The 24,200-nt window shown below is 36.9% G+C and overlaps 1 protein-coding gene across 6 annotated transcripts in view; it reads right to left on the bottom strand.

Annotated features, from left to right (window-relative positions):
- LOC131429991 (protein vestigial) overlaps positions 1 to 24,200 on the bottom strand; it is a 102,026-nt gene that overhangs the window by 41,478 nt on the left and 36,348 nt on the right. For all 6 annotated transcript variants that reach the window (XM_058594585.1, XM_058594588.1, XM_058594587.1 and 3 more), the window contains exons 3-4: positions 18,073 to 18,328; positions 8,671 to 8,925 (exon numbers count right to left, since the gene is read on the bottom strand). In XM_058594585.1, the coding sequence (XP_058450568.1) occupies positions 8,671 to 8,925; positions 18,073 to 18,328 (511 nt within the window). The remainder of the gene's footprint in view (positions 1 to 8,670; positions 8,926 to 18,072; positions 18,329 to 24,200) is intronic.

Here is a 24,200-nt window from a genome sequence, read left to right on the forward strand (position 1 = left end):
CCATTTTTAAAACGATTAATTTGTTTTTTGCGAGAAACACTAAAAGTAATGTTGTTTAAATTAATATTTATCGGATCTAAAAGTTATGAATCTAGTTTTCTCAAAAGCAACTTCAATATGAGAACCATTCGTCAAATGCTAACCTCTTGAAGCATAGTCATCAGCTGGCGCACATAATAATGAACTAATGAACGAACGAAGTAGCTCTCCTTGCTTGGGTTGCGCTGTTAATTTTACCCGACGCATGAATGTTTGTGAATAGCACAGATGATGAAACTCTTTTGTTGATACTCGTTGCTTCAATTTGCAAGCCCAGATTTTAAGTTGCTGGTGATAATTGATAACTCAAATGAGAACCGCCACCCTCTATTTAGCATTATGGTCGGAGTGAGTTTTGTGTTATCTAGTTGATTTTTATGCCTATTCCTTCGCACTTGCTCACTACCCACAGTGAAGACAAGGAAGACAATGAAACAGGTAGACTACTTGGCACTACAAACTGAGCAAGCAAAACTTCAAGTGAATAGGGACGGTTATTCAATTGACGATGAATTTTGGGAGCTTCGGCAACAAAAGTAACATGAATGAGAAGGAATATGCTGAGAGTCAACGGCCATACATTTAATTTTCATCTAATAATATTCGATTGAAATGAAGTTTTACCGAACTGTATACACCAATGTTATATACAGTGGGCACGCATTATAGGAGCGCGTGTTTATTTTATTCCTCCTTTAGCATCGGACATTCTCTGAGTTGGATGCAGATATTGTCACCAAAGTGTACACACTGGTGCGCACTTTGGTATCATGTTCCCATAAGAGAAGCATGGGACTTGCATATTCAGCAAAAATGCAATTTATCATTAAATTTTCAAAAACTACTTACTATAACTGATATACTTAAGAAGGTTTCAAATAGCACATCGAAATATTGGTTTCTGTGTCTGTTACTATCCCGTGACATTAGTGGCGAAATAGTAAAGACTTTTAAACATAGTGAATTAAATGGAAAAATTTTCGTATTTATCTACTGCAATCGAGACTTTCATAGCAAGACAAACTCTAGTATCTATAAATTAATCAAAAAAATCACAAAAGTTTTTTGCTCGTCGGTGCACGAACCAGTGCACACTTTAGTGTATTTAGGCAAGTGCACGAATGAGCAAGGAGAATATGGTTCACTCGTACCAGTTGAAACACAAGCGCACACTCGAAATCTGTCTATTCGACACAAGGAGAGGAGGAGGTCGCTTTCCTGTTTTTGTTCGCCGGCTGCATCCTCAGTGTAGGCAAGAAACTTACACGCTGTTGTATCAGTCTAATGATATGTCATCACTGCTTCTCGGTAGTTGATTCAATTCATGATGACTTTTAAGTCATGCCGAACAAACAAATCATTGTTTTATACGAATTTTAAAAAGAATCCAAATATGAAATTGAACTAAATGCATGAAACACAGAGAGTTTCGAGTTTACTGAATCCAATTCGGTGTTGGAATCGTTTTCATAACAAATTTGAATTAGCGAAGCCATTCAAAGCGTATATAAAACCGAAGAGACAATCTACGTAGGATTTTTTGGCGACTGTTCACTTCATTGGACAACTCTCAATCATTTATATAATTCAGAATTTTTTAACCATAAATGCATTAAAATTATTTTAAAGCTATTTGAAAGAATTCAAGAATCGGTTGAATAATTTACCATAAGGATAAAAGTTATTTTCTACTTTCAGTTTCCCAAATATCAACAGAGTAAAAATCTAGTCCTCTAACAGTCTTCATATACTTGTCTACTTGTCCAGTATATTGGCGCCCTTACGAACCGGAAGATGGTTTGCGGTTTCGTCGAATGAGTAAAATAATTATATACAAGTGGCGGCTTTTTCTGTCCCGGAGAAATAATGTCATTTGGACTGTGAGAAGTGTCGTCATATTACCGAGATCGGTTACATTTTATTCAACATTTTTTCTACTCAATTCCGAAAACGACAATGAAGCAATAACAATCGTTGCCGCTGGAGACAGCCTCATTGGCAAAATGGTCGAAGTAGCAACGAGAAAAAACTTTCAACGAATGGTGAATTTCCATTTTTGAGCGATGCATAAAATGTTTCAATGTTTTTCCACTCAACCGCTCCGCAACGATGCTTGACTGGGTCTATAGCATATGCAAACGTGGACGATAATCGTGTTTACTTCTGTAATAAAATTAAAATTCTTCACACTGCGGCAAGGAGCCCTTTTGGCAAGCAGAAAATATGCACTACTCATCTAATTGGAAATATTTTAATTTGCAATCTTAAAGCTAAGTGGTCGCAATAAATAGTAAACGTGTGGATTCTAGAATATCAACGGACCCTTTGTTGTGCTACTAACGACGTGTTATATGTTAAAAGAAAGAAAAATAAACACAACACCACAAACATAAAATTCGAAGGCACCGCCACGGCACAGACAGTGCAAACTGAATACTGGATTAAATGCCGTCATTTAAAGTTAAATTAAGATGATTAATGTCACCGAATCTGGGGGGACGCTTTTAAATGTGTGTATGATTTACGGCAGTAATCACGAGTAGCATATGTTTTGGTAGTTGATACGACGGGGTCGCCTATGAGCACAGTTTTCGGATTCGCTGTGTTATTTTCGAATTCACACAAATGGTTAACGCCTAATTTCACCAGACCTGTGAAACCGAGTGTTGCGAGAATTCTCGTGAAACAAAGTAATTTTTTCTCGGCATCTGCCCTGTCTGGTTCTAACTTCGGATGAATGATTCAGCATCATTCGGGAGACGATACGATTTCGCGTGCGTTTGCTGTGTACTTTGTCGAATACTTTTGTTTTGTTTTTTTTCGGTACACCTAGCAGGAAGAAGAAAAAAACCCGCGCAAAATTATTTCTTTTACATGGATGAACTCGTTAGCAGCAAATTAATTTATTAGTCTCAGTTGGACGGGCGGTATTTCGGTGTTTATTCCTCAAAAGGAATATTTTGGAGCTATGCTTGGAAATGCATTCTAAATCCGGCTTGACACGTCGGAACGTTAATTCATGGTATTTTTGACATGGTTGGCGCTTGTCAGCGAAATTTAAGACAAAATATTTGTCAAGCCGTGATTGTGTCTGCTACCAAGTATTACCACGCTGGGGGCTTTAATAACATATCATTAATATACTACGTATGTCTTACAGGCCAGTTTCCGTATGTTCGAGCCCCGACTTGGAAAGACTTAGTGTGAGTAGGATCGTAGTACTAGCCATGCAATGATTCTGTACACTAAGAATCGGCTGCGAAGTCTGTTGAAACAGAAAGGCTAAATTCCACAAAAGTAATGTAATGCCAAGACTTTGCTTTACGTCAATAGTTGCTGGTGTATCCTTATGTACATGAGCCTTAACATGGCCTCACAAGAAATAGTCCAAAGGCGTCAAATCACACGACTAGGCGGTTAATTGACGAGCCCAAACGTGAGATAATCTGTTCACCGAAGACGGTTCTCATTTTGGTAATTGTTTCGCGTGTCGTGTGGGATGTGGCACCGTTTTGTTGAAACCACATGTCAGGCATGTCCAGTTCAGGCAAAAAAACGTCAATCATCACACGATAGTGCTTGTCATTCACTGTAACGTTCCGCCCAGCGTCGCCAGTTTAGCCCCATGATGCAACCGGTCCACTGAACACTGAACAGTAACTTTTTTCGAATGCATTGATAGCTCTTGTTTTTGACTGATAATTTTGCTTGTTGGCGTATCCATTCAATCAGAAATCTGCTTCGTTGCTGAACACAATGCAATGCGATGCACTTGGATAGCATGAATTTGGATAGTAAAATTCAATAATTTGCAAGCGTTGTTCGGTCGTAAGATTCATGATTAAATTATAGACCAAACTGAACAAGTCTGATAATGACACAAGACACGATTGTCGCGAGACAAACATGCACAGTTTTAATTATGTCTAGAGAATTTTTAACTAGACCTAAAGTTATTCGAAAGAACCGCTTCGTATGAAAAAGCGTACAAACGGATAACAAATGATAGTTTGCCGTTATTTCAAATTTAACTTATGTTTTTACTCGGCAGCCGGTTGCCTAGAGACCGAATTTCCACAATGATGTATTATTTGATCTTAAGCGATTCGTTAGCAATTTAGTAAAACATTTTTTACTTTAAAAATTTATTATTACTTATCAAGCTTCTCTTTCTGCAGTGATCTAAATGGGCGTGGCCATCATCGTCATTGATTATTTCATGTTCTAAGTCAGTTTTGGTTGCACGTTGAGCATGATCTGCTACTGCAAAAAAAAGTTTCAAAAATAGCCGCGTAACCTATTTCTGTCATAATTTTGAACGTTAATAACTCAGTCATTTGTTGATGGATTGATGTAATTCAACAACCAATCGACTTGGTAACTTTTAACCTAAACATGTATGGCAACGTCGTTTCAGTATGTCAATAGCATACTATTGAAAAAATGGTTAGAATCGACCTATGTTTTCATCTACCAATCCCAGCTGACCAAAATGATGTCATTTTATTGATTTTTCGCGCACGGTTAACGGCTTCGATCGTTCCCACAAAAGGGAATCTATAAACATATGTCATCTTACAATTTCAACTACAATTCGCAGCCAGTTGCCAACGAAACAGGTGCTTGTCGCTCGTTGGATGCTTGCTTTTTATTTCCATCTGCTGCACACCGTGTTCACTTGAGCATATTGAATCTGTTGATTTTACGGGAACTGGCAGGCCAATTCAGAACTTTTAGCGATTGATATTGGACCTAATTTGAAGCGCGTATTATGTATCATTTTAATTGGACCCCTCACTGAACTCGTGTCACCGCCAGTTTCAGTTAAATTATCATTGACATCAAAACAACACTTATCACTACGCGCATTGTAATTATGACAATTTTCGTTCTAATACACGAACTTCTAAAATCAAGTTACAATATGAACAAAACTAGGGGTTTGGTTGCGTATGCATTGGTTCCCAATATGCAAAAGTGAAAATCAATGAAAGTAACAAAATATGTTGTGCGGACAGTGTCATGTTTTCTTCCTTGTATAGCTGCCATAGTAGTTTCAGACACTTTCTGAAGATTATCGACGCTTTTTAACGAAATATCAATAAAATTACACTATTACTGAGTTTATTGGTTGGCGGTTATTCACATTTTTCGATCAAAATATATAAACTCTTCTCTAATCACTATTTATAAATTAAATAGTTTGTACGTTCTCTGTCTTGAAAATTAGTATGAAATAAAATCGTTTCATTTGCGAAGATTAATATCTTGAGGTTGTTCGTATCCAAAATTGATCTTTTAAGTAACTTTGAAATAATCATAATTGACTTTCATCTAAAGGATATTTTTCAAAAACTTCAAAATGTAAAAATTTGTGGAATGCATCAAAACTGAAAGAATCTAATTGTCAATTAGATCGTTCGCAAAAAATCTAAACACTAAAAGTAGTGTAAGTTTGTAATTTGTCACTGTTTAGTGCATCCATCATTATCTTTATGTGTGTATTTATTATGGGTACCTTAGAATTATTTCATTTTTAATGTAATCGTGTTCTAACAGATCGGCTGAAAAGTTCGTATCGTTTCTATGAGAGGGCGCCACTAGAATTAAATCCATACCATTTTCAGTTAGTACCAACCTTCAAAAGATACGTGTATAAATTTGACAGCTGTCTGATTATTAGTTTGTGAGATATTGCATTTTGAGTGAAGCTACTTTTGTTATTGTGAAAAAAATGGAAAAAAGGAATTTCGTGTGTTGATGAAACACTACTTTTTGATGAAAAAAGTGCCGCCGATACCAAAAAATGGCTTGATGAGTGTTGTCCAGACTCTGCACCGGGCGAAGCAACAATTCGTAAGTGGTTTGCAAAATTTCGTACTGGTCATATGAGCACCGAAGACGATGAACGCAGTGAACGTCCAAAAGAGGCTGTTACCGATGAAAACGTGAAAAAAATCCACAAAGTGATTTTCAATGACCGTAAAGTGAAGTTGATCGAGATAGCTGACACCCTAAAGATATCAAAGGAACGTGTTGGACATATTATTTACGAATATTTGGATATGAGAAAGCTTTGTGCAAAATGGGTGCCGCGTGAGCTCACAATCGATCAAAAACAACAATGAATTGATGATTCTGAGCAATGTTTGGAGCTGTTATATCGAAATAAAACCGATTTTTTTCGTCGATATATAACAATGGACGAAACATGGCTCCATCACTTCACTCCGGAGTCCAATCGACAGTCAGCTGAGTGGACTGCACGCGATGAACCGAACCCAAAGCGTGGAAAGACTCAACAATCGGCCGGTAAGGTTATGGCGTCTGTATTTTGGGATTCGCATGGTATAATTTTCATCGACTACCTTGAAAAGGGAAAAACCATCAACAGTGACTATTATATAGCATTATTAGAGCGTTTGAAGGACGAAATTTAAAAAAAACGGCCTCATTTGAAGAAGAAAAATGTTTTGTTTCATCAAGACAATGCACCGTGTCACAAGTCGATGAAAACCATGCTGAAATTGAACGAGTTGCTCCCTCATCCACCGTATTCTCCAGATTTGGCCCCCAGTGACTTTTTCCTGTTCTCAGACCTCAAGAGAATGCTCGCTGGTAAAAAATTTAGAAGCAATGAAGAGGTAATCGCTGAAACTGAGGCCTATTTTGAGGCAAAGGACAAATCGTACTACAAAAATGGTATCGGAAAGTTGGAAGATCGCTATAATCGCTGTATCGCCTCTGATGGCAATTATGTTGACTAATAAAAACGAATTTTGGCAAAAAAATGTGTGTTTCTATTAAACGATACGAACTTTTCAGCCGAACTGTTATCGTGTCTTGCACCCTTCAATTATTTTCTTCCACATTTCTTGTTCAAGTGCACCTAAACGTACTTCAAAGCGCACTTTATTACTATAAATCAACGCAAAGGCAATTTATCAAAAATCAAACTAGCAATGGTAAGGTTTTCATATGCGATGTGAGAACAGAGCATTTTGAGAGCCTCGAAATTTTATATAAGAAATGTGATTTATTGACTAACAACATCATTCAGTTTAACTGATTCGAACAGTTCTAATGTCACATTGTAAGCAAAAATTCGCTGCCATTTTAATTTTCATGAAGTTTGAAATGCGTCCGTGTTCGGAAAAAGTGTCGGAGTGTTCGAAAAGAAGACATTGTTCGAAATCCATGTAATTATGAAAAAGCGAGAGAAAGTTCCAATGCAGTGGAAGAGAATATCTGAAGAAATACAGTTGGGATTTTCAAAGAATAGTTTCAATCTGTTTTGTACACTGAAAGTTTTCGGTCCGCGTTTTGCTTTGAAGGTGTTTTCAAACGGCTTTTGCACTTGATGTTTTTATCCAGTTTCCTAAAATAAGCAAATCTTATGTGTTTCCAGCTTTCGGTGTTTTCTTCAAACTCCTATTAGGCACGTGTAACGTAATTTACTGAACAAGGATCAAGATTGTAATCACAAAAAACATTTCCTATCATTTCCATGTGTGCTACAGAACAACAAGAGTACATTCTTGTTATGTTCCATTTGACATCTTTATAGTTGTGTCTTTCAAAAATCTATTTATATGTCAAGGTGCTACCGCTACAAGCAGCCAACATATCGCTGCATAAATATGCATTAGTGGTTTGAAGAAGGGTAACGACGAAGAAAAGCAACCGAAATAAAAACTACAAATAATGGAAGGTCGTTTGTCCTTCGGAACAAACAGCGGGGGACGATCACCGGAGAAGAGTTCGACCGGCGGCGGGTCGGCTCATAAATTGATCGTTCGATGATTACTCACTTTTCTCCCATAAAACTGATCATTTCTGGTTACCCTTTTCCGCACCGGTCGCCTTGTTCGGGTCAACTATTTATTTGTTTTCGTGGTTTTCAATCGGTTCCTTTACTTGGGATTGTTCCCGTTCACGTGGCGACAGTGTTCCTAACTGAAGACGAAACACGGGCAGAGAATAACAACAACGACAACCGTGACGATGATGATGATAATAATGGTGATCCAAACAGATAAAGGCTAATAGAAGCGTATTATTATTGGTATTATTTATGATGTCGACACAGCCGCCACCGAAAATGATTTATTGATTTTAAAAATTCTTGATGCGACATTACGATACTCAGTCCACAAACACAACGCTTGTCAGTTTGCTCTAATTTAGCTGGTTATAGAAAATTCTGGTGACTTATTTTATAGTTGATAAGATCCTTTGACCGAAGTCAGTTTAAATCTGAGTCCGAAGCTGTAACCAGATGTTAACTGTTTTAGAATCATAATTTCATCTCCCTCCCTCAGTTGTTTCACCATTTCAGTTCAGTTTTCAAAGAATAAACCCTAGAGGGAGTAATCTCATGCCATCGGTGATTTATTTTTATGGCATTCGGGTTAAGAAGCCATAAACAGCTAATTACAGTGGTTAAGCATAAGACGTTAGCGCAACTCATGGTGAAATCGTGGAGGGGAATTAAAACGCATCTTCCGGAACGAACGATCGCAGCCGTGCCAAAACCATCATCATTGACACCTCTAGAAGTGGAATACATACCGACCATTTTATGATGCCCCACTCTTATGGGCCATCCGGTATTTGTCTTGCACTACTCACCTTTGTTATTTTTATCGCTAAAATTTAATGCCCTAGAAAAATGTTCGTCTACCACGCTGGCCGCATCGCCGGAATAATGGGTAACCACAACGCAAGTGGCGGACAAGTACTGGGCTCGGCCCCCGCCACCGGAAGTTTCGCCACTGCCACTAGCACCACCTCCGCCGGTAGCCCCACTAGCATCCGGGTGGAGATTGTTGGGCGAATCTGGACCAGATGAACAGGAGCTATCATTGTGGGTTCCCGGGATGGTACCTGAAACGCAAGGAATATGGAAGTTCAATTATTTACATTGTTCAATTGATTTTCATTTGGCTTACGAGTATAAATTGAAGGAATGAATAGCGAGACTCGGGTAGGGGTTTTATTTGCGCTCACAGCGAACTTATTCTCTTTATTTGATAGGACGCATTAAATGTCAATCACACATAGAAACACAATTATGAATTTTACAGGTGATCTAATTCTACAAACGATACAATTTATTGAAAATTAGAATATCAAACAACGGAAAATTCATTTCGTAATGATTTTAAGTCGCATTTGAATACACCCAATCCTCCGTTTAAGTAAATTGTGAAATGATATGGATAGGGACTTTTTTCGACAATACAGCTTAAAATTGTCCCAGCATACTAAATTACTATACTGAATTTTGGGAATGATACTTCACTTTTAGCCTATAGTTTTTGTTTAGATTTTCGGCGAATAAATGAACGATTCTAAAATTTTACCAAAAAATTTTGTTTACTGTGTTGTTGTTTACAAAATTTGGGAAACAATAAGCTAGACACAAGAACCCCGCATTCACACAAGAAAGTTGTACTAGTAGTGGCACATCGAACCATGCCATGTTGCCATTAATGACAGGGCATATATCAAAGGCGAAACTGTAAAGATGCTTGGACATGAGTTTTGGATAGTTAAACACCAACGTTAATTTGCTGTGATTAATGTTTCCAGGAGCGTCTCTATTTTGGTCGCATTTGGCATCTTACCTTTACGCCTGGTCTACTGTGTCTATTAGCTGTAACATATCTCCTCGAATCAAAATAAATTATAACCGAAATGTTTTTATCACATATTTTGTTCAGAAACAAATGCTTCCACTTTAAATGACCCACTCTGCACTGTATACTCGTACATGGTCAAACATGTTACTTTTGTTTATTTAAAAAGATCGAACTTCACGGCGGATCATAAGTTTCGCTTTTAAAGAAAGATTCCATTTAGTTCCATAAATTTCATAAAACGTATATGGAAAACACACTGGATTTTAAAATAGAGTGGTTAAAACTGCCGAAAAAAGTTTGGTAAGAAATGGGTATTTCTATATCAGCTATCAGAGAGTGCTATTAGTTTTGTAATGAAATTATGTTCATTGTTGACCTCAAGATTTCTAAGGTAATAAGCAAAGTTGAAGCTAATTTAAAGTTTTTCTCTGCAACATTCACAGCTTTAAAAGATCAATGAACTTTACTTTCGCTGACTATCAATGGTAGGCTCGTGGTGTCGCATGAAGCATGGATGAAAAATTTTGCTCTTACGATTTTAAAAGTGCTAGAAAAGCAAAGACATGGTATTACATTCCTGTAGTGGAATTTGACCTTCTGTTTTAACAGACGTCACAGCCAATAAAGAGCGTACAGAATCATTGCATGACTAGTGCTACGATCCTACTGACACTACGAATCCTTCCAGGTCAGGGCTCGAACATACGACAACTAGTTTGTAAGACCAGTGCCCTATGCATTGATCCGTCAAACCGGGCATAAGTGCTAGAAATTCTGGTAATAATTTATATCCGGCAGAAGGATATGAGCTGGTTTAATTCGAACTTTGTGTGGTGAATTAACAGTTTTCGATCAGTAAAATTTATTCTGTCTCTCTAATATTTTATTCAAGCTCGTGATGGAAAATGACGCAATAAATTTACTTTTATCTTTGGTTTTCGAGATAGTTAGGTATACAATTAAAAAAACGCAGTTCTTTGTTTAAAGGGAACACACACAATATCAGTTCAGTATCAAAATAAGTTATTAAATCTTATTTAGTTCCTAAATTTCTGTTTGAGCTGTTAGTAGAATGTTCTCACTAATAGTACTGTTGTTGTACCGTTGAATTCCACTATATCACGTCATTACACTCTCACAAAGTCACTATTTTCACAGTCACTATTTTTCCGAAAGTGTATCAAACGTTATAATACAGATACGTATTTCGGAATGCTATTTGTATCCTTCTTCAGTGTATCGGTTTTATAAGTTTATTGAAAGAATGCTGCAGTGAAGTTCCTTTTATACAAACGTAAGTAGGTAGAAACGTAAGTAGGTAAACCACAAAAGGGACAAAAAAAAATTTGAAAAGGTAAAAACAGGTAATAGAAAACTGGAAGAGTTAAGTGTTTTCTATGTTTGTTTTTATCTTGGATATGGGTAGTAACTGGAAAAGCCAAGAAGATCTATTCCCTTGGTCTCGGTTTAATAAAGAGATGGAGTTGTTTTTGAATATTTCTAAACTTTCTGCTGAATCTAATTTCCATGGATTGGAAATTTGTCTTAAGATTTTTATGTCATTAGTAGTGGGTTCATGATCTTCAAAAAAGGCATGTTCTGCTACTTTTGACTTGAAGTGATGTGGTAGTCCCTTTTCCAATTCTTTGGATGCTTTCACTATTTCTGAGATATGTTCCTTGAAACGAATGTCTAGTGTTCTCTTTGTTTGTCCGATGTATATTTTATCGTAATGAGGACACGAGATTTTGTATACCCCAGCCTTTTCAAATTCTCTGTAGAATCTTTTGTAGAACCTAGTAGAGTTTTCAATTGGTAGTTCATACTGCTGAACACTAAATCTAAACCAAATTTTCTTAGTTTTGATTTTAGTGGGTGTGAAATGTTTCGATTGAAGTCCACCGATATTCTTTTAAAATTTTCAGAAGGGGGGGCCAAAGTTGTAAGTGATTGTTTTTTCAACAGTCTTAATTTTTTAACGAAGATGGTTTGAATTGTATGCTCTGGATATCCATTGAACTTTCCAATTTCGAAAATAAAGTTTTTCTCTTTTATCGCAGCATCTTTTCTAAGGGGCAAGGATAGCATTCTGTGAATCATATGGTGGAATGATGCCATTTTGTGTTGATGGGAATGATTAGAAGTATTTGGTATGACACGGTCCGTATTGGTTGGCTTCCTATATATTTCGAAAGTTAAGGATTTTGCCTCCCGGGACTTATTTAGTTATTGATGAGATATTCCAACTAAGTACAATTGATCCCGTAGTTCTATCTTCAAATAAAATACACAGACAGAATTTGATATTTTGTGGTTATTTTTTTATATCGTTTATTTTTACCTGACTTTAACCTAGTTACGGTCGATTGCCAGGTATTGATGCTAATTTCTCATGCAGACATTGTTATGGTTTTTGAAGTTTTTACTCGTATATCAAAGTAAATAATGCAAATTTCTACCATTGAGATGTTTGGGTTTAAAATATAAATAAAATTCCTATTGGTTTGCCAATCACTTCTACCCGGGGTGCGATCGCAAAGAAAATCCTGATCATTTAGTATGAAAACTTGCTAAAAAGCTTTTTTTTAATAACTATTTTTTTGAAATATGAGTTAAAATTAAATTATCAAGATTTAAATTGGGTGTTCAGCCACAAGTGGTAACTTTTCAGCCCTATTATATACATGATTTCATTATAACCACGAAGACATCATTTGCTTCCGCAACTCTGTGATTTTTGTGTAGGGAAAATTGTAAACCTACTTGTATTGTGCAATGAGGAAAATGAACTTATATACTGACTTACTTAGTTACAGTTAGTTACAGAGCGCGACTCGTTTCAATTGAACATTGCATCGATTTTTGTCGGAGCTTCTAAAAAGCTTATTTTTTCTTGCAAGTACTGTCGCACTTACGTTCTTTAATCTTTTGATACATGTTTGACATCAGCCAGGAAGACTGGGAGAACAGCCAAATCGGATCTCAGGAACAATCAGAAGGACGCCAAGGGAGAGTTTATATTGCCGAAGAGACCAAATCTTTCGAAAAGTACTGTGTGTTAAAATATACCAATGTTTGATGTCGTTCAAGATGAACACTGTACCGAACCGTAATAATAAGCAGAATGTGATGGCTGAAATCAAGCCTCGCAAGTTGTATCGCAAATATTTGAAGAAGTTTTCCTGCGTGATAATAGACGAGGAAACTTAAGTGCAGGAAGACTTTAAGCAGCTTCCCGGAATGTCTTTTTATACTACCTTGCAACGGAACGGCATGAAGGAGCATTTCCGGACAAAGAAAAATGCCAAGTTTATCAAAAAATATTTGGTTTGGCAGGCAATATGCAGCTGTGGTCGAATCATGATGGAAACATTATTAACCATTTGATGAAAGTTTTAAATCATTGTACAGTAACATAAGAGCGTGGACACGATTATACCCCTGACAGACATGTGATTTCCGTACAATGATTTCTGTATAACGCTGTACGCGTACAACGATGAGGTGACAGACATGTTTTGCGCACAGAATGAATATATAGTGAAACGAAACAACTCAAAACTTAGCTTGATTAGCTAAGATTAGCTGGTTTATGACTGATATAATCAATGCCTCCCAATGGGAAAATTTGATGTCCATAATTTTGATGTTCTACCGTAACATTTACTGACAAAAAAAAACGGAGAAAATACGATAGACACTAGCACTATTTTTTTATGCAAAGAAAATGATTTCTACCCAAAAAAGTGATGAATTACCAAATTTTGTTTCTAACACATGGATCAATAAGTCCCGAGACTAAAGCAGAGATGGCGCTCGTAGTAAACCAGTAACCACGTCTTTTTAGAGTACTAACCTTTGCTTGAAACGGGTCAAAATTTTAAGTCGATCCGACCAGAAACAGCTGAGTTATCGAGGTTGGAGTAAAGTCGTTTTGTAGTTTGTTTAAAAAATGAAAAAATCCGAGTTTCGTGTTTTGATAAAACATTGTTTTTTAATGGGTAAAAACACCGTGCAAGCGAAACAATGGATTGAAAAATGTTATCCGGACTCTTGTCCATCAAAAGCAACGATTTGTCGGTGGTTCGTCGAGTTTAAACGTGGTCGTACCGACACAAATGACGCGGAACGCTCGGGTAGACCTGTGGAAGCCGTTACACCGGAAAATGTGAGTGAAGTAACAAAAATTATAATGAAAGATCGTAAAGTGAAGCTCCGTGAGATTGCTGAGATCATACAGATATCATATGGACGTGTATTTACTATCCTTCATGAAAAATTGAGCATGAAAAAGGTTTTTTCCAAGTGGGTGCCGCGATAGCTTTCGATGTAACAAAAACAGCAACGAGTCGATGATTCAGAAAGCACTTTAAATTGAACGAATTGGGCTTTGATCTGCTTCCCCACCCCCCATACTCGCCAGTTTTAGCCCCCAGTGACTACTGGCTCTTAGCTGATCTTAAAAAAATGCTCCAGGGAAAAAGATTTGGCTCAAATGAGGAGGTCATCGCTGAAACTGAAGCTTATTTTGAAGCGAAAGATAAATTTTTTTATAAACATGGTATTGAAAAATTGGAAAAACGTTGGAACCATTGTATCACTCTAAAAGGTGATTATGTTGATGAATAAAAAAAAATTTGCAAAAAAAATGTTGTTTCCATTGTTAGTCTCGGGACTTATTGATCCATGTGTTAAATCATGCCGACTTTGTCTAAATCCGCATAAATTTCAAGGTGTTCAGTCATTTTCCTTTTTTTCACTCGCATGTTCAAGATAAAATTAGGAGCGCCTAAACTTTTAACATTGAGCCTCAAAATAGTAAATAAATCTAAGATATTCTTAGTATGTAACCATCAAAAACGGCATGGCACACACACATATTCCAGAAAAATGCTATCAATACGAAATTTTCATAACAAGGATTATGTTTATCATAAACCAGATTTTAAAACCTTCTGGAATTTTAAATCATTCCGAAATAGATTTGACATAGGTTTGATACTTCATTTTGCTTCATAAATCTTATGAAAAATAGTCTACTAGACTGGAATATAATCTCATAATGGTTTTATTGGGATTTTAAGGATTTAAAGTTGCTATGCTATGTTTATGAAGTAACACTGAAAACTACTACGAGTATTTATTAAATTGAATATGTTACTTGATACGTGTTCTTCTTCAACTTACCCACACTGAAAAACATGATTCGCTGTTCTCTATTTATACCCAAAATAAGACCCTCTTTCTAAACAATTTAAAAACAAGTTTTCTTTCTATCCAACGGCATTCAACCTGATGATATAAGACAAAGTAATTAGTAGAATTAGAGTTTCCAGAATTGACATATATTGAATTCTGGAAACAGGATGATCACTCAATTGGTTTATGTTTGCTCTTGGAAATTTATCGTTTATTATCGCCACATGGGCATTCAAAACATGAATCATTATGTTTTTAAACCCTTTTCAACAATAAATTTACTTGTTATTGAATAGAATGGAATGAACAAAGATGAATATATTGTTTTCCTTATTTATATTTCAAACTTTCATCAAATTTATGAACATTTAATTGTTGACGCCATTTTAAAATATGCTACAACGTTGACAAAGTATATAAGTTTTATGCTGCTTGTTAGCATTTAATCGAGATTTTTTATCGCAAAATAAAACGATAGTTGTTTATTATTTGATACTTAAAAGAAGGAAATATTGGGCCGTATGAATAAAATGTAGTAAAGTCTGTTGTTTGTAGTATCTTCTCAAAAACAAAGTCCACAGAGTATAACGCGGTTTGGTATGAATAAAAAACAAGTTCGAATATGTAGTTAATGCTACTTCCGAATTTAGGCATTTACTGCATATCGTATCGACACAGAGCCGGAAAAGCTGGCATAAGCATGTACGAAGCAAGAAACGTACTTACATCTGTAAAAACGTCACTTTTTTAATTTCTGTACTTCACTTTATCAGCAAACGCAAGAGTAACAACCTCTAGAGCTGACTACTACGCGAAAACTTGTACTAAATACTACAGTTTGTAGCATGTTTTGACAGGAACGTGATCCACACGTAGCATTTACTACCGAAATTCAAGCATGCTACGTTTTATTCATACGGCCCATTGTTTCATGAGTTCACCATTGCTCTCCAATGGCGCTGGTAGCAGTAAACAGTGATGTGATTTTGCACAGTACAACGATCAATAGCGGCCCTTACACGATCATTAAAAGTGTCATTACTAAAAAGGAATGGCACTTTTAATGATCGTGTAAGGTCTACGAGTTCAGTAATGATGGAATTGTGGATTTTCCATCATTACCAACATTATTTCTTCTTCTTATTTTTTTTTGTGGAAGTGATGAGTATCTTTAGAACTATACGCGAAAAAATGACAAAGTGTAGATTTAAATTGTTAATATTTCATTAACCTTAACGTTTCAATGGCAAATCAAATTTATTTTCAGCTAAACGAAAATAAAAATATTTCTATTGCTGGAGTAGTTACAAATACTCATCATTAATAATGAACGTGTAATGCTAAAAAGTAATGATGTGCAGTAATGCAGTAATGACGAGCGTTTGAGCAGAAGTGTCATTACTTAGTAATGACACTTTTAATGATCGTGTAAGGGCCACTAATGACCGTAGTACGGAAATCACCGTTGTATCATGATGCTCGCGTGATACCACCGTGATTCAGGGTGACAGACATGTGATTTCATAGTGTACAGTGATTCCGATATCACATGTCTGTCATAAGCATTACTCGCTATCGGTCAAACGAAATGGTGTGATATTTTTTTTAACACAGAGGGCAGTAGTGTCCTTGATGCAATGCGATAATAAATCCGACATTAACTTTACGCGAAGGTGCTTAAAAATTGACCAAAAAAGGTTTAAATATATCGTACGGAACTGTTCGCAGACATTTGATCGCAAAAAAATTGAAATTTCGCAGTACTTTTCAAAAACCGATATTGAGTGAAAAACATGTGCAAAACTGTCTTGAATGGGCAAAGGAGCAAAATTGTGTCGTGACCTTTGATTGGCCCTCTCAGTCGCCCGATGTCAATCCAATTGAGAACGTTTGAGCTCGAATGAAGATGAGGCTTGGTAAAAACTGACCACACAATTTGAAACAGCTTGTCTTAAAATTAACAAACTTGGAGGTCGTTTTCAGAAGAATACGCGCAAAATCTCGCTCAAAGTATGCCTCGAAGGTATCAAGCCATTATTAATGCTGAAGGGGGTTGGACTTGCTATTAATGGATTTGCATGCAGTTTTTGATCTTATAAAACAATATTCAAAAGTATTTTCATGTTGAGTCTTTTCATTTTCTAACAACAGTGACCACGCACTTATGTAACAGGCTGTTCCATCTTTCTTAACATATTTTGGTGATTAATGTTAGCCTACTGTGCGAATAAGTTCGAAAAACAAATAGTATTAAAAGCGAGAGTTTTTTCGGAAGTACTTTTTTCTAGTCATTTTACTTCGAGATAATTTTATTCTCCGATTATTCTTTGATGTTTAGATTGAGAGAATAGATTTGGAGACTCGATTTTTTTTATTCTAAAATTCTGCTTTGCTTTGCCTTCTTCAAACTTGATTGTTAACGAAAATTATTATATTTTTACATGCAATCAAATTTAATATGTCCACTCCTGTAGTATTTGAAAATAATCGAGTCAAACCGATATCAACTAGGCTGTGTTTCAAATTTGGGTTGACCTAAGGATATAAGGACCTCATATCAGAACGAACGATTTCGGGAAATATTAACGATTCGAAATAATCAACAATCTCATTAACGAGCCTGTGCTCGACAGACTGTGAAACAGCAATGCATTTACCTCACGAAACCTTCGGAATCATTCCCGCGATGCACAATAAATTATGTTAACTGTCATATATTTATCTGCAACATTTGAATTACATAATGTGAATAGCGTGCCGCTTAGCCACGGTAGTCTCTACAGATGTTTTATCGACTGCCCGGAGATAGGGGTTAATAATTTAATCATTCATGAGCTTCCGTGTGTTGATACGCGATGACCACACGATGAAAGGGTTTTATTATGCTATTTGTTTTTTTTTCTCTTTGAGCATCAAAAGTTAGCATTCGTCGAGCAGAAGGAAACAACAAACGGTACAAGAAAAGCGGCATGAAAGTTTTATGTTGACGTTTCTTCGAGCTACGGGGCCAAGGGTTTCACCTGTTCGAATTTTGTGTTTGTGCTGGATGTGAATAGAGAGGTTCGGAGTAATAAATAAATTGTCATTCGTTCGGTATCCATCATCATCGCGAGAATACCTAATAAATGCTAACTTTCTGTATGTGACAGACTCTGTCCGTTAGAGTTTTTATTTTCGCTCCGAAACTCACCTTCCGTATCACTTCGGGCCGTACTGATGTCTTCTTCTTTGGTTAGGTGCCTCTGGAGTGCGCCCAGCGGAATCGTTGGTATCGTGGTATTGGAGGTGGAGGCAGATAGTGTCGATGTTTGGGCTGCTGCTGCCGCCACCACATTGGACGATATCGACGGCGGTAGTAGCGGACTGCAGGGCGAATGTGAACCGGCGGATGTGCTGGAAGATGCCGCCAGCGGGACACCCGAGGACGAGTAGAGATCTTGGTTGAACTGCGGAAAAAAAGTAAAAGGGCAAAGATTTTATGATTAGTAATTTGTTTTTTTTTGTATTTTTCATTTGTGTGAGTTAGAATTGCAATTTTCGGTATTGCACCTGAGCCCACCATATCAAGTATACAAGTATCCAATTCGCTATTCAAATTAAAGGAATATTCAAGAATATTGACGCTTGCTAGTTACACATTCTTCGAATATTTCTGAAAATTGTGGATTCGGCAACAAATAACATCGTCTTTTTTGATTCGTAGAAAGAGCTGCTACTAACCAAGTGCGTGTCGCATCGACGCAAATAAATGGTAATCTAAAGCAGCTAGCACTCGATCATTTATTTATTTTTCTTCACGTTTCGTCCATGACCCGTCAGTGCGTAAAGACGAAATACGAAGTCGAAGATGAAACGCAACGAAAATGAACTTGGTTATGTGCCCTTAGTTTGTTTTGATTTTCAACTCCGCATATAGGGTCAGGACCCTAAGGTGAAAACCTGTATAATCGAAACAAAATAAAGTCCCGATGTTCGACTGGATGAGTATAAAGGGTAAACCGTGGTAAGAAATCAATATTTTATTCTTGTGGAAATGGCAGTCGTGGTGTGGAAGTTACATCAATAGCTGCAAAATCCGTCCTTCTACGTGAAATAAAGACTCAAACGCTCCTCATTCGATTTTCGGCCAACAGACGCCTTCTCAACCAGCAATAACAAATGATCCGTAATCCTTGTTCAACCAAATGTTTGGAGCTGGTTTCTTGACTACATTTAGGAACGAATTCCTTAACTTATGTTCGGGATTCGAATCCAGAAATTTGATTCAACTTCAAAATTTTAGGAACAAAATTCGAGTTATGAATTCTAGATCGGGATTCTAGAACTAAGTCTTAGATCTGAAATCCGAAGCTGAATTTTGAAGCTGTCTTCTGAACCAGAATCCAATTCCAGAACTTAGTTTGAGAATTTAGTTCTTGAACTCAGTTTCAGAAATCATATTCAGAATTCAAAACCTGCAGAAGCCAAATTCCGAGCTCGGTTTCTAGAACTAGACTTTATAACTGAATACAGTTCCATAGTTTAGGTTCAGCCTTCAAGTTCGATAATCCAGGTGGAGAATTTAGGTGTTCGTATAGATTATTTCAAAAAGTACTCTACAGCTGTAAACATCGGATTGATTCCAAAAATCGGTTTGATTTGAAAAATTGCAACTGGTTTTCCTGTGGTGTAATGATGCCTTCCTCATATTACTTATATTTTCAAAAACATCACTAGAAGATTCTGTCAAAATTATTTTTCAAACATGAATAAAATCAAAAACTTTCTTTGGGTTATGTCAAGTTAATATAGATTTAAATGTGGCAACCTTGCACGCTATTGAACGAAGCACGCTGTGTGCTAGGTGGTGGTTTTTTTTAAAATAACTGTTTATTGGAATAAGAGTTAAAATTAAATTATTAAGATTTAAATTGAGTGTTACCATGAGGACATCATTTGCTTTCGCAATTCTGAGATTTTTGTGTAGGGAAAATTCTAAACCTACTTGTATTGTGTATAGGGGAAAAGGAACTTATATACTAACTTACTAACTAATACAGAGAGCGAATCGATCCAATTGAAGATTGCATCGATTTTTGTCGGATTGCTAGGTGGTGCTGTTTTCTTTTTCCGTACCAGCACGTACCGATGAATACCGGGCTTGTATAATTTTGTATGACAGTTTGATAGTTTTGATATTCATCGCCTGGATCTGGATGAAATTACTAAGTATCTTTTAAGACATTGAGAGCTTTAATTTGAATCATGAATCGGTTTAACCGTTGCTGAGAAATCGAAGTGAATTCCATTTTTGGAACTTTTCTTCACTATTACCGGTGCGTTCGGAAGCGGAAACCGAGTACTAGTAGTCCCAAAGTAGATTTATTCATCCACTAACTAACAAGATGAGCTAGATGAATTTACCAGTAAATTTTATAATAATTTTAATCTCGTTTCGTTATCACTTTTGAAAAAATCCACATGAAATTGAAAATTTTTCACTTATTGCGCTGTAATACCGGAACCAAAAGTCAGATCTGGTTTAACTTTTCGTGGACTTCTCAAAGAATTTTAAGACCTTTCATTTGCATTTTAGTTTGTAAAAATCGGTTAAGAAATTTCCGAGAAATTTGAGTGCGAATTCGTCGGTAAACAAAAACTGAACATTTCTGAAAATATTCAGAACGCGTAGGATGTTTGATAAGGAGTGTATCGAAAATAAGCTATCCACAAACTTTTCTTTCTAATCATGATAAAAAACGATATTTTATTCAAAATAAAAAATGATCCGTTATTGTACGAGGTTAAACTTGAGTACAATGAAAACCGAATGAAATTTAAGTTGTTCCTTCAAGAATTTTCGAACTTTTGGTCGAACGCTCTTCATCAAGTTCCGGACAAGTGTTGCATCGCATTTTTTGGACGCTTCAGTAAAAATTTGAACTCCTGCATGTTCCCATCTGCCTTACCAGTCTTCTTGAAGACCCTCTTCACGATTGCCCAGTAACGTTCGATGGGTCGAAGCTGAGGGCAATTTGGTGGATTGATATTTTTTCAACGAAATTTATACCATTTTCCGCAAGCTAATTGAGAGTGGTTTTGGCATAGTGAGCCGACGCTAAATCCTGCCAAAGCAGTGGAAGTGTACTATGCTTCTTATATAAAGGCAGCAATCTCTCCTGGGGACACTCAGATCGATAGATTTCTGCATTTATAGTTCCGGTAGTGTAAAAAATGGTTGACTTCAAAACCACAGGAACATATTGCTTGCCATACCAGTATCTTTCGACCGAGTTTCTCTACTTGAATCGACCTGTCCGCATCGCTCACATCCTCCCCAACAACGACAGTTGAGCATTGTGGACCTGAAAGGATTTTTGAGTCCTCATTTACATAAGTCCCATCGTCCATCAAAACGCATGCATCCGGACACTGCAAAAGACGCGAATACAATTTCCGTGCCCTTGTTGCTGCTAGCTTCTTCTGTTCTACACTTTGTTTCGAGATTTTCTGCTTCTTGTAGGTCTTCAGGTGATTTCGCCTCTTGATACGCTGGATGATTCCGACACTCGTTCCTGCTTTTTTGGGCAAATCACGTACTGACATTGATTTTTTCTTCAAGACTAGAGATACCACTTTCTGGACTAGTTTCGGGTTGAAAAAACCGGATTTTCTGCCTCTTCCTGGTAGCTCATCCAACGAATAGTGTTCTCAAAACTTATTATTGATGGTTTTACCACTGGCATGATGAATTCCAAACCGCTTTGCCGATTTTCGCATAGTAATACCCTTCTCACTTAGCCACCTTAATTTTCACTTCCTTTTCAATACGTGACATTTTGAAAACGCAGAATTTCAATCGCACTAACAAGTAAATATACGAAAGCTAACAGCCAAACATACAGCATGCTGTGATCTGAACATAAAAAACATCACAAATACATGCGTACAACACGAATATATGTGGATAGCTTATTTTCGATACACTCCTTAAGTAGATCAATAGTGGTGATGTATTCGAAATTTATTCAGCAATACCGTGGTGGTGGAGTAATATCGTCAATAAAAACAGCATATGACCTATAATGATAGTAAAAATATTGGTAACAAACCTTTCACAAAGCATGTAATGCAGCTGATTAAAAGTATTATCTTGAATATCATACGCAGAAGTAATAGGAACACAGGTTAACGCTACACCAATTCAAACGCAGCGCAAGCTGCGTGTTCGAGATATGAAAAATGCTGCACCCCTGTTACTTTTATGAATCAAATTCATATTAAATAGCGTTTTTTTTTGGATTTAATCTAAATAGTGCAGTGTAATCAACCAGCTGGAATCAAAACAGCCTTCTGTCGCTATTTCAAATGTGGAAAAAAATTTGTTGTTCGTATTCACCACCTTACCACCCAACGTGCATCGAAAATAACGCAGCCATTATTTCTCAGTTGCGAATTTATTCAGCAGAGATTTTTCTATTGATGAAAATATAATAATTAAATTTTCAGAAATCACTTCGGTGTCGAACTGAAGCGTACTAGAAATTCTGCATCGAAATATCATCGGAGACTCTTCTTGATATTTATATGGGTGAAAATACCTCATCAAGTTTCGCTGATATAAAAATCACTTGTAAATATCCAGCTTTAGAGTTTTGTGTAATCCTTGTTTCATGAATGAAAAAATTGTCAGTCACTGAGTTTTTTTAAATCTCTTGATTTGATTTATTCACGAGTGATAATGAAATGAGCTTTTTCTGATCATGATTTTCCCTATACTGTTCAAGAGACCTCATTCGACTTTGTTTTTTTTCATTGATTGTTTACTGTAATATGTAACCTGTTATTTTTCAGAAACACTATCCAATTTAGAGAATGTCTACATGTGATGTAAATCAATTGTTTCATAATAAGCTTTCAAAATTTTACACCAGACAATCAGCATATCTAAAAATAATAATAGAGTATCTTTCTTACACCTCGATTGCATAGCCGATGTCGGCCCTCCGCTGTTTCGCCGCGAACCAAATGGTTAAAACACATTAAAATAATTCAACTTATTTCTTGCGACTTCTTCAAGCATCTTATGAATCGCATTCCATGGTACATACTTGATCCGAAGCTTTTGCTTCCTCACTTCGCATCATCAAACCGGTGGCAGACGTCCGTGGTTTGGTGTGGTTGACTCAACGGACGCGCGACGGGACATTGACTGATGTTTTGCTCAGTTGCGTTGCAGGTTACGTGCGGTGTGTGATATTTATTTTCCATTTGGTAGAGGGCACTCGGCTGCTCCTTTTCGGGTCAAATCTCCCGGCGTACAAATAGTTGCTCGCATAGTTAAAATCCCCCGCGGTTGGGGGTGCTCTCCGATGGATGTGTGCTTGCTACTTGGTGAAAACCGTTGTCTCCTAACCAGACAGGTTCGAATTAGCGCTAGTAAGAACATACCTAGTTGAAGATACATCACCACGTTATGTTCGACTGCACACTCGACGGGAGTTCATCGATTCGATGTGTTCGAGATAAATTGCAATTGTACCGAGCGGCCATGTTCGGATAGGGTTTGAACACATGAGCTACCGCACAGCCAAACCGTATGTATGTAGAGCGATTCGACGCGTTCGACGGCATTCCACTCGCGTGCTTCTCGTGCTAACCACTTGAGAAGGCAGCGGTCCTGCTCTCTGGGCAACGCTCGATATCAATCAAATCGGCTCGCAGCATCCAAAGGTTAGCAATGTATTAATCACTGCGTGGTTTCGAGAGCGATTTGAAGAATCCTAATCAGCTCTACGTCAGGACGAGTGAACTCAAGTCGAGGTGTAGCGGAAGTTACCGCTCGGCTGTGGACAGAAATTGTGCAAGCGGATTCGTGGATGGTATTGAAATCAATCGAAACATATCCGATAACTTGGAATGTTTTGATTTTGACAGTTTCAAACATGTTAACAGGGCGCACAGTGTTTAAGGTTCTAAGAAAAAAGAAACCCTTGTATTGTTTATAGTGAGATGGGTAAGCGCATTCCAAGCAAGCTACCCTTGTTCTATTCTTAACCCGAGTACATTTAAGGAAATCCAGAAATCACCCGACTATACATACACTGATTAATTCGCCTACGTCTTCAGTACGGCTAACCATTCATTTTGCGCGAGACTCATTCGACTCAAGACTGATTTTTGGAGATTATAAATCAAACAGTACATTTTTCTGTAAGAATTTTATTTTAAAATAGTGAACAAAATAAAAGAAAATACTTGTTTGATTACTAATTTTCATTATCATAATAGTTTTTTTTTATCCCCACTAGAAATAAATAGTGTTTAGTTCAACAAAAA

The sequence above is a fragment of the Malaya genurostris genome, chromosome 2, assembly GCF_030247185.1.
Source record: "Malaya genurostris strain Urasoe2022 chromosome 2, Malgen_1.1, whole genome shotgun sequence".
Lineage (NCBI taxonomy): Eukaryota > Metazoa > Arthropoda > Insecta > Diptera > Culicidae > Malaya > Malaya genurostris.